Here is a 13,050-nt window from a genome sequence, read left to right on the forward strand (position 1 = left end):
TGGGTCCCAGACTGGTGGTTTCTCTGCTCTTGGTCGCTGAAGAGAAATTGCTTTCAACATATGTTTCACTAAAAAATTAGAATTAAGATTTTCATTGTCTACTGCTTTTCCAAAAGTCAAAACTACTGATTTATGAAGCAAAATAGTTTGATAAGCCAATCTCTCTTCTAGGCACAAGTGCGCCAAAAATCTAGATAAACTTGTACCGGTTGGATGTCTGTGATTAAAATTATTATCACTACACCACTTGGTCCACCGTGTCCATGCGGGTCTATATGTTTTTAATGATGATTCTCTCCAGCTGGACTTAAATAAGGCTCTCTCTGCCTCTGTCCAATCTTTGGTAACATCGCTCCAGCCCCAATCTTCCAGACGTATAATTCCATGTCCTGTACTCGAGGTGGAGGAAGGCCAGTGCTCTGATCTATTAGCACTTGGGCCAAATTTGGGATTCTCATCGGTTTGCACAATGCCCGCTGGCTCAGATCTGGCAACCAGAACGCATTCTTCCACATTGGCGCTACCATCAGGAACACTCCCTGTGCTGAGTTCAGGTGGTGGAGTACTCGAGGAATAAGACTCGGAGGCGGAAACACCCACGCTAGTTGGAATTCCCATCGACGGCTGAAGGCGTTGCAAAACACCGCTGAAGTGTCCCGACAGTCTTTGGAGACATACTTCTCCACAACTCTCGTTTGAACCGTGGCAAATAGATCGATTTGAGGGATTCCAAGCTTGTGAAACACTGTTGTCAACGCCAGTGGAAGCAGGTGCCACTCGGCTGCCAATTTCCCTCGTGACAGTCTGTCTGCTATGTCGTTGAATTTGCCGGGCAGATATTCTGCTGTCAATGATATGTTCCACCGGTCTAGTATATTCAGCAGGTGATGTGTCAACTTGAGAAGACCTGTTGACCGTGTCCCCCCTTCCTTGCAAATATACGACACGACTGTCCGATTGTCGGACTGTACCATCACATGACGATTCCGTAATTGTATCTTGAAATGTGTAATCGCTGCTATGATGGCGAACATTTCCTTTCGGTTGCAATGCCATCTGCTCTGTACGGGTGTCCATCTGCCCGATACTGACTGGTCGTCCATTTGTGCCCCCCACCCATAGTCGGCGGCATCTGTTGTCAGAAAATGATGAATCAACGTCGGGTGCAGGCTGATCGACACTCGGCGGCTCTCCAGAGCTTTTATCCACCATTCCAGGTCTTCTTTTACTTGAGTTGGCATCTCCGATTTCTTCTGAGATGTCTGTCTGGCCAGAATCCGACAGTATCGTTGGAGCTGGCGGCAGTGCAGTCTCCCCCTGGGTATTACAAAATTTGCAAAATTTAGAGTTCCTAGGATGACTTGCGCCTCCTTCAGCGATAACGTTCCTTTGTGGACGGCTTTGCGGGCGATTAACAAGATTGTATTCAATTTTCTTACTGGCAGGGATTTGAGACTTCGATTCGTATCCCAAAGTAATCCTAGAAACTCTATCTCTTGAACAGGCTTGATTATCGATTTTTGGTAATTGATTGTCCACCCCAATCTTTCCAGCGTTTCTATCGCTATGCTCAAATGGGTTTCCAGCAGAGTACTCGACTGATTTGCCAACAGAAAATCGTCTAAATAGACGATAATTCGGACGCCTTTGTCCCGCAGGTATTGAGCCACCCAATTGGTTAAAGCAGCAAAGTTCTTCGGGGCGCACGACAACCCGAAGGGCAGGCAGGTCATTTGGAGAACCTGGTGTCTGTATACCAGCCGAAGAAACCTTCGATGACTCTCCGCGATTGGTACGTGAAAGTACGCTGACGACAGGTCGAGCTTTGCCATCCAGTCGTTCTTCTGCAGAAATCGGGGTACTTGGAAGTGTGAAATTAGTTTGAAAGGCTTCGGTATTATGAATTGATTCAGACGCTTTAAATTGAATATGGGCCTGAACGACCCGTCGCTCTTTCTCGCCAAGAACATGGTTGAAATGAAACTGGGACCCAACCGTTGTTGATCGGGAATCTCCAGAACACCTTGTTCCAACAGTTGGTTTATCTGCTGTGTCATGTCGGGAGAACGAGCCGTTTCGAATTGACGGCAGACCCGAGGAGATGGATGAATAAGCAGAGGTTTGGAGGTAAATGGCAGACGCATTCCCGTTACTATTTTGAGAAGAGCCTTCGGAGCCCAATCCGTCTGCCACTGCCTCCGATACGCTCGGAGGCAGCCTCCGTAAAAATTGGGTTGAAGCGGATGATAGTCATTTGTCAGATTGGTTTTTCTTGGCTTGTCCGTCCTTTCTAAAGAATTTCTTTTGCTTTCCATGGTCCTGTGCCGACTGCTTGGGGATCCCTGTATGGGCAGAAGTTTTATTTTTCCCCGAGTCGTTTCCTCGTGGACGAAAGGACTGGTTATTCGATTCCCTTGAAGGACCTGGTTTAATTTGTTTATTACCTGGGTTGGAGTTGATTTTGCGAGTATTCTTCTCTCCGTAATACCAAGGACGTACCCATTTATCCATACCACCCGTATTTTGAATATAGGTTTGCAAGGGGTTTTCGTCGAATAGGTGCCTAGAACTCGGCGGGATCTTACGCAGACCCTCCCGTAGATTCTTATTAGCCACTTCGCCCAGGATACGCTCCCTGCGATTTTCAATGAACTCAGCTCGTTTCCCGCAAACCATTTGCATAATTTCCTCACTTACTTTGTGGAATTTTGAGGAAGGTTGAAATAATTCGGAAATCTTGTCGAATATGTTGTCTGGTGATAAAACTGTGCTTGCGGAAGCTGTCCAGTTTATAAATTCTTGTAAGTTTTCATTAAGAAGCTCGCGTTGAGTTAATAAGCCATTGCAAATAGCAGCTAACATTTTTTCCGAGCTTGCTACATAGTCTTTACCCTTCGCGAATTGCCTTAGTTCATCATTTACCTCAAGGTCTACGAAACCTGGCGAGGCATTATGAGCCTTCAACGATTCAGTATAACGAACATCTTTCCAAGCAGGATCACCAAACTTTTGCAATACTTCCAACCGTCTTAGATGAACAGGGTCAGCTGGAGGCACTAAAGGGGCTTTTAGGGCCGTACTTATGTGACTTAGGCTTAAATGCCGCGGTTCGACCACGGTAGTATTGTCAGCAACAATAGGACGTTGTAAACAAAAGTCAGGGTTTGGCCCCAAAGCCAACTCACGCGTTGCATTGGGTGCCGGTAAAGTTTTAGAACACGGAACATTTACACTGGATTGTAAAGAGGGTGTTTGTAACAACACGCTAGTTAACAGATTCACTTTGTTCACTAAGTCATGAAAATCGATATCGGACTCACCGCGCCTCCCCCGTTTTACCTCACCACCCGAGGAATCGGATGAAGATGATTCAGAATTGCTGCTTGAGGACCGGCGGCGCTTAGAGGCGCCAGAGCCGGCGCTAAGCGGCCGTGACCGCGACATTTCGTTGCGGCTACCTTCTGAGGCGGATAAATTATCCGCCTTATCTTGGTCACTATCACCCATAATCCACTATCACTGCACGATTATAACGTTCTTTACACTTACTACGCGTAAATGTTACAAAAACTACACAATTTGAACTTAAAATGCGAAAATAAAATTCAAATTTCGAAAAATAGATGTTATACACTTGAGAAGTCACGACGCTATGAAAGTTGATTTGCCGCCAACGGCCTCCTGTGACTTTTACACTTTATTTTCACTAGATGGCGCTGACATCAACAAAACGTCAACCGATAGCAGGAAATACAAGGGAAGTACAATGACGCACTCTCACAGATGCTGTGCATCGTCACATGCCGATAATAGTAGGTTGTAGGTTGGAGAGAGATCGCTCAGGATAAATATATTTTGACGAAGCTTGTGCGGATTTTATTATGTATGATTTGAGTATGCTTTCCCTTATTTTTTTTTATTTTTTTTTGAATATGAATCTTGGTACTGACGAAGCCTGTGGTGGATTTACATTCTGTTTTTTATTATTATCGTTTCCGAATAAATTATTATTAATATGTTTACGCTATACATTATTATCCTTTTGAACATAAAAATATTTTTTGCATTTTTTTGATAATAAGTATAATTTTCAATAATTTTCTTTTCAATGTACCATTTCTTTATTATTATTTTTTTATGTATATTTTCTGCATGCAGGCCGAACACATCACAACATTGTTATTTGAATTATTTTACTACCATCAAAATCAAATCAAATCAAAACAGATTTGATTTTGATAGGCAGAAATGGAAGCTCAGGGGGAGGCCTTTGCCCAACAGTGGGACGATCCAGGATAACTAAAAATAGTAGGTAGGCCCATCCCGTATTCTCTCTCTTGGATCTGTCCCTCATATCTGGGGATCGTGGTCAGTGGTGGTGGTTTCCGGCCTCGTTAACGGCCTCCGTGGTCCAGTCATTGACCGTTGGGCTCAAGATCCGGAGGCCCCGGATTCGAATCCCGGTGGGAACATATCACAAAAATCACTTTCTGATCCCTAATTTGGTTACGACATTACAGGCTGATCACCTGATTGTCCGAAAGTAAGATGATCCGTGAATCGAAAGGCACGTTAAGCCGTTGGTCCCGGTTACTACTTACTCATGTGTGTAGTGGTTACATGAGCCATGTCAGGGGCCTTTAAGCCCCTTGGAGCTTATAAGCTCCACTTAAAGCCTACATTTGATACGACTATAATGCAGACTAATAACATCGCTTTGTATGCTAATCTTTAAAGCTTTTAGGGTTCCTTAATAAGAAGGTTACCCTATTACGAAGCATATACGCTGTCTGTAGTACCTTTAAAGATAGTATGGGAAATCTACAATACTTAGGTAATTAAGGCAAAAACCTGCCTCTAAAGGTTTGTATTATTTTATTTATTTTTTCTAAGTGTATATAAGTACGTAGTATAGTGTGTGTGTGTAGTGTAGTGTATGTAGTAATGGGTGGAAGGCAAAAGGGAAACCACTGCCCTATTTTTCCCTTCTTCTTCTTATTGTGTGGGTTACGAGGTGGATTACCAACCTCATCAACCCTGGTGTCAGGGTTATTATAGAGCTGCCAAAGACCCCTGGCATTTTTCCCTAATAAAGTAGCATGGAGAATGCTACACCCACAACAGCGGGGCTCTTAAATTAGTGATGATGAAGTACTTCTTCATCATCACTTATTTAAAAAAAAAATAATAACGATCTAAGGATTGCTAACCAAAAATAAACGACTTCTTTTTTCTTTCAAAAATATAGAAACATTGTAATAAAAAAGTGCTTAAAATAAACTTAATATTATTACTTATAAAAAAATATATTTTTGTACGGAACTATCGTACGTGATACCAATTCGCGCGATACCTGTTTTTTATTCATTCAGACTTCAATGCCAAGGTCCCTTACAAGTTTGAGTGCGTACTTAATATTGCGCAAAGGCATATGTAGTGTGAAATATGATGACGGTTTCTACGAAGCCGCATCGCGACTTTGACCCAAATGCTTATGTAGATTAGCGACAATATTTATTTAGTGTCAATTGCTAATGCCAATATATTAGGCAAACAAAGTGGTTTTGTTCGCGGTGTCGTAATGTTGTGAAGTTTTCAGCGCTTACTTTCGATGCATCAACAGCAGTAACTAAGTGCAAATATACTTTATCGCACACAACATACATAACAAGGTTTACACACAAAGACGAAAGACACAGTACAATCTAGCGGCCTTATTGCTAAGCAGCAATTTCTCCCAGGCAACCAGTGGCAAGAAAACATTTATCACAATTTGGTGCGAGACGGTGTTACACCAAAATCTAAGTACATACATAATCACACAAAATAAAATACAACTAAAGTTCACAAATTGATTAAAAAGAAGAATAAGTAATTGAAAAATAAAATAAATACACAAATCATATACTGTAACTTTCTTCAAAATAAATAATATTTAATTTGTATGAAAAGGAAGCATATTCATAGTATCATCTCCATAGCGTAATCCCGTTATCCCGCTTTTTTTTTTCGATTTTTGAATTTCGAATTACGGTACAAATTTATTTTTACAAATAAATATTGTTTTGTTGTTAAAATGCATGTAAGTAGATAATATATTGCAGTGCCCTAATCATGGTTTACATGTTGTCACGGAGTCCACTTACCTAACCTGAAGTTTTCTGAGGTCTGGACTTTTTCAGAAGCGAGGCAGCCTTACCACATTAACTTAGATAACAAGTCCATGCATTATCCGCATTAGACTTGCCAAAAATGTTTATTTTAAGAACCCGGTTGAGTCCGTCTGTCTATAACAAAGGTTATTCTATGCACAATTTAAATAAATTCAGCTGAATATTTTAATACCGCGTTTGAATAAGCTTGAAGCGACATCTAACGTTGACATTCAGCATAAGTACGACGGCCTCTGTGGTCCAGTGGTTGAGCATTGGACTCACGATCCGGAGGTCCCGGGTTCGAATCCCGGTGGGGACATATCACAAAAATCACTTTGTGATCCCTAGTTTGGTTAGGACGTTACAGGCTGATCACCTGATTGTCCGAAAGTAAGATGATCCGTTGATCCCGGTTACTATTTACTGATGTAAGTGAGTAATCGTTATATGAGCTATGTCAGGGGCCTTTGGCGGCTCAATCATAACCATGACACCAGGATTGATGAGGCTGGTATTCCACCTCACAACCCACACGATAAGAAGAAGCATAAGTAGGTACTTACTTATAAAATTAGCCTTATAAGGGAAACCACGTAACCGGCTTTCTGAAAAATCACATTCGAATGTGTTAAAAGAACTTTACTAAGATACGCTAGTTTCAATCAAGATAAAAAAAAAATAAAAAATAACAACAATTGTGGTATAAATTTTTACCCAGAATAAAATTAATTGCATGAAATCGAGATGCCACCAGCACCAGCACCCAGTATCTCAGATTTTTGTAACAGGTGTCCCCACGGAGAATCGAACCCAGGACTTTTCGATTGTGAGCTTCTAACTACTTGACGACCAAGCATCTCTTTCTTTCTCAATAAAGAGTTAAGGAAATGTCACTGCACTCTTCATTCTTTACTCTTTTACTAAAAACTAGCATGGAGAATGCTTCAGCGACAAGAGCGTGGATCTTAAATTAGTGGTGTGTGAAGGGAACGTAAACCGTGTAGCAGTCTACTTATCATCATCATCATCATCCCCACTGCTGGGGCACGGGCCTTCCCTATGGATGGATAGGGAGATCGGGCCTTAAACCATCACGCGGGCCCCGTGCGGATTGATGGTTATTAACGACTGCTAATGCAGCCGGGACCAACGGCTTAACGTGCCTTCCGAAGCACAGAGGAGCTCGAGATGAAAACTTTTTTTTTGTGGTCACCCATCCTATGACCGGCCTTTGCGAAAGTTGCTTAACTTCAACAATCGCAGACCGAGCGCGTTTACCGCTGCGCCACCGAGCTCCTCTTCTACTTATAAAAAATTAAAACTTCTCAATCTTTCCAGGAACAACATCATCATCCAGTACCTCCTCACCATCATCTACTCCATCACCATCACCAGCGGTGTCGCGGCGGCCGTTCCGCGTGGCGGCCAGACGGCGACCACTGTCTACCACCACATCTACCACCATCACATCTACCACCACCACGTCTACCACCGAGACTCCTACCACCGAGCTAATTAGTGAAGAGTACCTACAGGATATTAGTGAAGAAGGTAAAGATATTTTTGTTTTACTTGTCTTCTGATTCTGTCAACTCTAATACAAAAACTTAAGTACACAGGTAGCCCACAATAACACGTGGGTGACATTTGAGAATCCAAATCTTTCACAATATACCACACTTTCTCTACCACACAAAATCTATCTTAGCATATCAAGTCAAAAATCAAAATCATTTATTCAACGTACTTGGATACTAATAATTATCATGGATAAACTTGTTGAAGACCAATTTAACATCTTTTAATGTACGTCATTTCCCAAGGTGTTATGGCTGAGGAGAGTTCTCTTCTAACACTTTCTGACTCCACCCGACCGCCATGCAGTTAGTTTCTCCTTCACTTTAATTACCATCCAAGCTCCAACATCAAAATGTCTTTCCAGAAATAATCGAAGAGCCAATCATCCCGCAAGAGAGGACAGCGAACCACACGAAGACCAGACGTCCCCTGCTTCTGAAAGACGAAACAGTTGACCAGAATCCCTCAGCGACTAACGAAGAGGAAAGGAAGAGACACAGCAAGAAGTACAGCTCAAGCTTCAAACAGAACCAGCTGGATGAGGTGCTGAAGCAAAGAGCCAAGCTTAGCAGTCAAGAAGAGGATATTGCCACCACTGAAGCTAATTCCAAGACTACTTTTGATGGTAAGTTTGAAGATATTATTATAGAACTGCATTATACCCGAAACTGCAGATCAGGCAGTGGGGCTGTCTTCCATTGTCTTATCATTTGAAAAATGGAAGACCTATATTTACGCCAAGATCTACAAGGTTTTCTGTTGACATGATCAAATAAATATCTGATGATCAGGAAAAAAATGTAAGTAGGGAATTTTTGTACGACTTATGTAAAATGGTAACAGATAAAAATACTTCCAACTAGTATCTAGCTTGCAAGCCAAACTACGTCTCCTAAAGTTACGACTACAATTGTAATATACTTCATCTTAACCCTATAACAATTTCCAGATGCAGAAACAGCATTGGCGATCGCAGCCCATGCGCTTCTCTCGGCACCCATACCGAGCATATCGAGTTATGACGACGAACCGAAACCAACTAAACGAACCAAACCCCCCACCACCACATTCGAATACACCTACACGAACCCCACTTACACTGAAGAATATACAGACACCAAAACAGCCTTTGACGGTGTATCAAGCACCCCGATCTATAAAACCACAGTAGGAAATAAAGACTTCGTTCAGACCACTTCAGGAACAGTCTATGATATAACTACAGGCTTCAACAGCCCTCGAACTCCTTCAACTTTCACCCCTAGGACTTCAACCTTTGCTTCTACTCCCTTCACTGCTAAAGTCTCCCGGCCAGCTGCTTTCACCACATCGAGTCTCTTGACCACCGTAGCTCAGGATCCGACGGAATATTCCAGACTTCCACCTTCAACGCTTAACCCAGGATTTTCGCGCACTCGTCAGAATTCTGCCACTTCTGGATTCTCTAGAGGGTCGGTCACCACTGGTCCTTCAAGTTTAGGCCCGTCTACTGCTAGATACGTAGGCACGAGCGACAAGCTGATACCAGTACCAGTAGAAGACTATAGCCTGACCACCGGTGGATACTCCAGCATAGGCCAAGAGCCTTCCTACTTCACAAGAGAATACTTACTGGAGTCGCCTGTAACTAAGACTTATGATGGTAAGTAAAACTCGTCACTTTTTGTTAATTTATTTTAGTGTTTCCCTTATATCGTTTTATGCTTATTTTTAAGGTTACTTACTCATTTATGTTATGGAATTTATGAGAGTTCTATGTTACTATCAACCTTCAACATTCGCTTTTATCTAGACTATTTGTTTCCAATCTAACCTGTTTTAGCCATATAGTTAAAATCGTAGACTGTAAGTTCCTACTAACACGATAACCCACCTGATAAACATGATGTAACACTAACAATGAAGCAGTCAACACCAAAACTAAGCGCACCAAACTCTTTCAGACGAATACCAATATCTTTCACCAACAACACCTCAAAGCACGACGAGAAAAATCCCTAAAAAGATAGCCTATCGCAAGATCTCCACGACAATTCGACCGACGGTTCAGACCTATGTGCCAGAGGTAACCCCTCCCGCGCCGCGTCGTGTGCCTTCGAAGAAACCTTTCGAGAAAATCCCTAAAGGTCCCGCGAAATTCAAACCGGTGGAGAATTACGACTACTATGACGACGGAGCAGAGAACATCGCGCAGAAGTACCAAGAGGGGACGAAGGTCGTATTACATTCTAAAGGTGAGTCTCAAATTGTTTTGCGAATTGTTGTTATACACCTTCACACATCTTCTTTGTTTGGTAAGGACTTTTCAGGCTTGAATCACCTGATTGTCCCAAAAAAAAAGATGATTCCGTGCTTCGGAGGGCACGTTAAGCCGTTGGTCCCGGCTATTAGCCGTAAAAACACCTCCACCAACCCGCATTAGAGCAGCGTGGTGGAGTATGCTCTATACCCCCACCAGTTGATTGAGGGGATGCCTGTGCCCAGAATTGGGTTGTATATAGGGTATAGGTAGGTTTATGTATGTTATGTATGCTAACCAAAGCAATCTTTCCACAGGTAACATAGAATGTTTGGATATCGGCAATTTCCCCCACCCAACGTCGTGCAAGAAGTTCATATCCTGTGCAAGGTTAGAGAACGGCTCCCTGCTGGGATGGGAGTACATCTGTCCAAAAGGTCTCAGCTTCGACCCCGTCGGAGGCATTTGTAACTGGTCCGCCGGTTTAGGGTGCCACGAGAAAGATGAAGTTTGAACTCTTTAATTGTTGGGTTTATAGGATTTAATAAATGAAGACATGAAGTGATTAAATTGGTTGATTGCGGAAATATTTTCATACGAAATCTTCCATTTTATTCTTTACATAAACCATACGCTCATGAGACATTTATTATATTCCTTTGTAAGATTGTTTGTCTGTTCTCGTTTCATTATCTGCTGGTTTAGGCAAGCATATTTCGATGCGTGTATCCTTTTCTGTCACTTAGAACCATAATTTGCTAGAGCGAGAGAAGGTGCGGGAATGCGACCGCACTCCGACCGTCTCGTGGATTCCGCCGGCCGCATTATCTCGCTCTGGTAAATGAAGGTTGTGAATGACAAAAAAGGATAAAAGCATAGGAAAGCGTGGTGCAGATGTAGCTCAAGGGCTGATTTTGAAACGGCAAAATTATTTAAAAATGGAATAGCAAACATTTAATTAAAATAATCATGAAGACTTTATTCTATGAATGAACGCTATCTGATTATTGAGAAATCAGCCCTTAGAAAAGCGTTCACAAATAGTAAAACTAAGTATGGTGCTATAATTATAATGTTACTATGCTAGCTATAAAGGGTGCTGGTGACACTGTAACGAAAATTTTGTATGATTTTGAAGGATCAGACCATGATTCTGAGTTGATATCAAGTGGAATTTTCCGTCGCAAAAGTATGGAACTGAAAATAGTTATAAAAAATACTAAAATTTTTATTAATTTTCCGACAGGAAAATCCATTTGATATCAGAGAGCCAGGAGCCGAGTCATTCCTAAAAGTTTTCGTTACGGTGTCACTAACACCCATACGGTTACCTGTACGTACTCGTACGGGGTGTAAGTGACATTGTAACGAATACTGTATACTGCTACTGTGTAACCCTCTGTGTATACTACCGTGTGTACTACTGTGTATACAACCGTGTATACTACTGTGTATATCTCTGTGTATACTACTGTATAATCAGTCTTTTCAAGCAGTTTTAAGCAGTTATACACACACGAGAACAGACAAATCTTGAACGAAAGTACTGCAGTGGTTGGGTCAGTACATATTTATTTTATTTACATAATAAAAGTACTGATAAAACAATTCTTTTGAACTGTATAACTTCAAAAGAAAATATAAGTATACTTACTTGAAAATTAATTTTCAAAATTTTACACCAATCAAAACCACTGTTGTTGAAATTGTGATATTTTTTGTATCATTGACTGAAAAAAAAATTAACGAGGGATTTACCAGACAGCGTTCCCCAAAAAAAGTACAGAGGGCGCTGTATAGATTTGCTTTCGTTTAACTTTCTAATTTCACGGATAGCAGACATATGCATCTCTTATCGTTGTTTTCGAGTATAAATGATGACCCTTGTAATTACACCCAGGCACAACACATCTTCCATCCATTATTATTCTGATCAAAATAAAGAGAAGTAACATACTTAATTCTATACATATCTGACCCAAATATCAAACAACAATTATCTTTATATATGCCTCGGCCGTTACATTATATTAATTATGCACCCTCGTAATCAGAAAATAGGTAATTTTTACGTTAAATCTGTACAACGCCATCCATATTATTTTTGGGGAACGTAGCCTAAAAATCCCTAATTTCTTTAGCGAATTGAACTTATTACTGGACTACTTACTAAAACTATTACACTACATATCTTTCCAGTATATGTTCTTACCGACATTATCTAAGTCAAATCGATGTTATTACCAAAAGAAAATAACTAGAAAGTGTATTTTCTAAAATTGTATATATAATTATGTGACGATTTATGATAACACTTATCGCAAGGCTAGCTTTAAACTCAATGGAATTAAACGCACGACAAAAAGTTTGTATGAAACAAGCCTTAACATATAGTTTACTAATTTAAAAACTTATTAAGAAAAAAGACATAAGTATATTTATACAATTTTACTGAAAAAAATGTAAGAATTTTAAAAAGTTATCACTGCCACTTTATACTCAAATTAGAATTAATTTAAAAAATCTTTTATCGAAGGCTAAGAAACTATTGAAATTGTAAAGTAAAAAAAAATGCGAATCTTATTTCAAAATGTGCCTTAATTGTTTTACAATCATAGTTTTAAGGATATTTTTTTGTAAATTTACTACTTTAAGAAAATAAACTTTAAAAATATCTCGAAGTTTTATTTTGACCACACTATGGGTATTGGTAGCAATTATATAGAGTAGACAGTCTTTGTTAACTTGTATTAAGTTTAGCAACAAAAAATAGTCATATTTCTTAAAAGTATAAAGTCGCCTAAGGAATTATTTTCTTCAACATGATAGCCTAGTCATTTATTATAAATATGTATTTACTAATAGAGGTAAGCCGAGCTCAGACGCTGGTGGGGGTCGGAGAGTTGCCGTTCTATACGCCTCCGTGGTCTAGTTGTTAGAGCCAAATAAATGTTTTTATCTATCTATCTATCTATCTAGAGTGTTAGGCTCACGATCTGGAGGTCCGGGATCGATTCCCTATGGGTACATTGTCGAAATCACTTTGTGAGACTATCCTTTGTTTGGTAAGGTCTTTTC

The 13,050-nt window shown here is 40.6% G+C and overlaps 2 protein-coding genes across 4 annotated transcripts in view; one reads left to right on the plus strand and one right to left on the minus strand.

Annotated features, from left to right (window-relative positions):
* LOC126372033 (mucin-5AC-like) overlaps positions 1–12,365 on the plus strand; it is a 29,355-nt gene extending 16,990 nt beyond the window's left edge. Inside the window, exons 3-7 of the mRNA XM_050017534.1 lie at positions 7,494–7,706; positions 8,098–8,358; positions 8,683–9,375; positions 9,677–9,967; positions 10,290–12,365. Of these exons, the coding sequence (XP_049873491.1) occupies positions 7,494–7,706; positions 8,098–8,358; positions 8,683–9,375; positions 9,677–9,967; positions 10,290–10,486 (1,655 nt within the window). The 3' untranslated portion in view covers positions 10,487–12,365. The remainder of the gene's footprint in view (positions 1–7,493; positions 7,707–8,097; positions 8,359–8,682; positions 9,376–9,676; positions 9,968–10,289) is intronic.
* LOC126372177 (uncharacterized) overlaps positions 1–13,050 on the minus strand; it is a 319,771-nt gene that overhangs the window by 133,680 nt on the left and 173,041 nt on the right. The window lies entirely within an intron of this gene.

Source organism: Pectinophora gossypiella, chromosome 13 (genome assembly GCF_024362695.1).
Source record: "Pectinophora gossypiella chromosome 13, ilPecGoss1.1, whole genome shotgun sequence".
In the NCBI taxonomy this organism is placed as follows: Eukaryota; Metazoa; Arthropoda; class Insecta; order Lepidoptera; family Gelechiidae; genus Pectinophora; species Pectinophora gossypiella.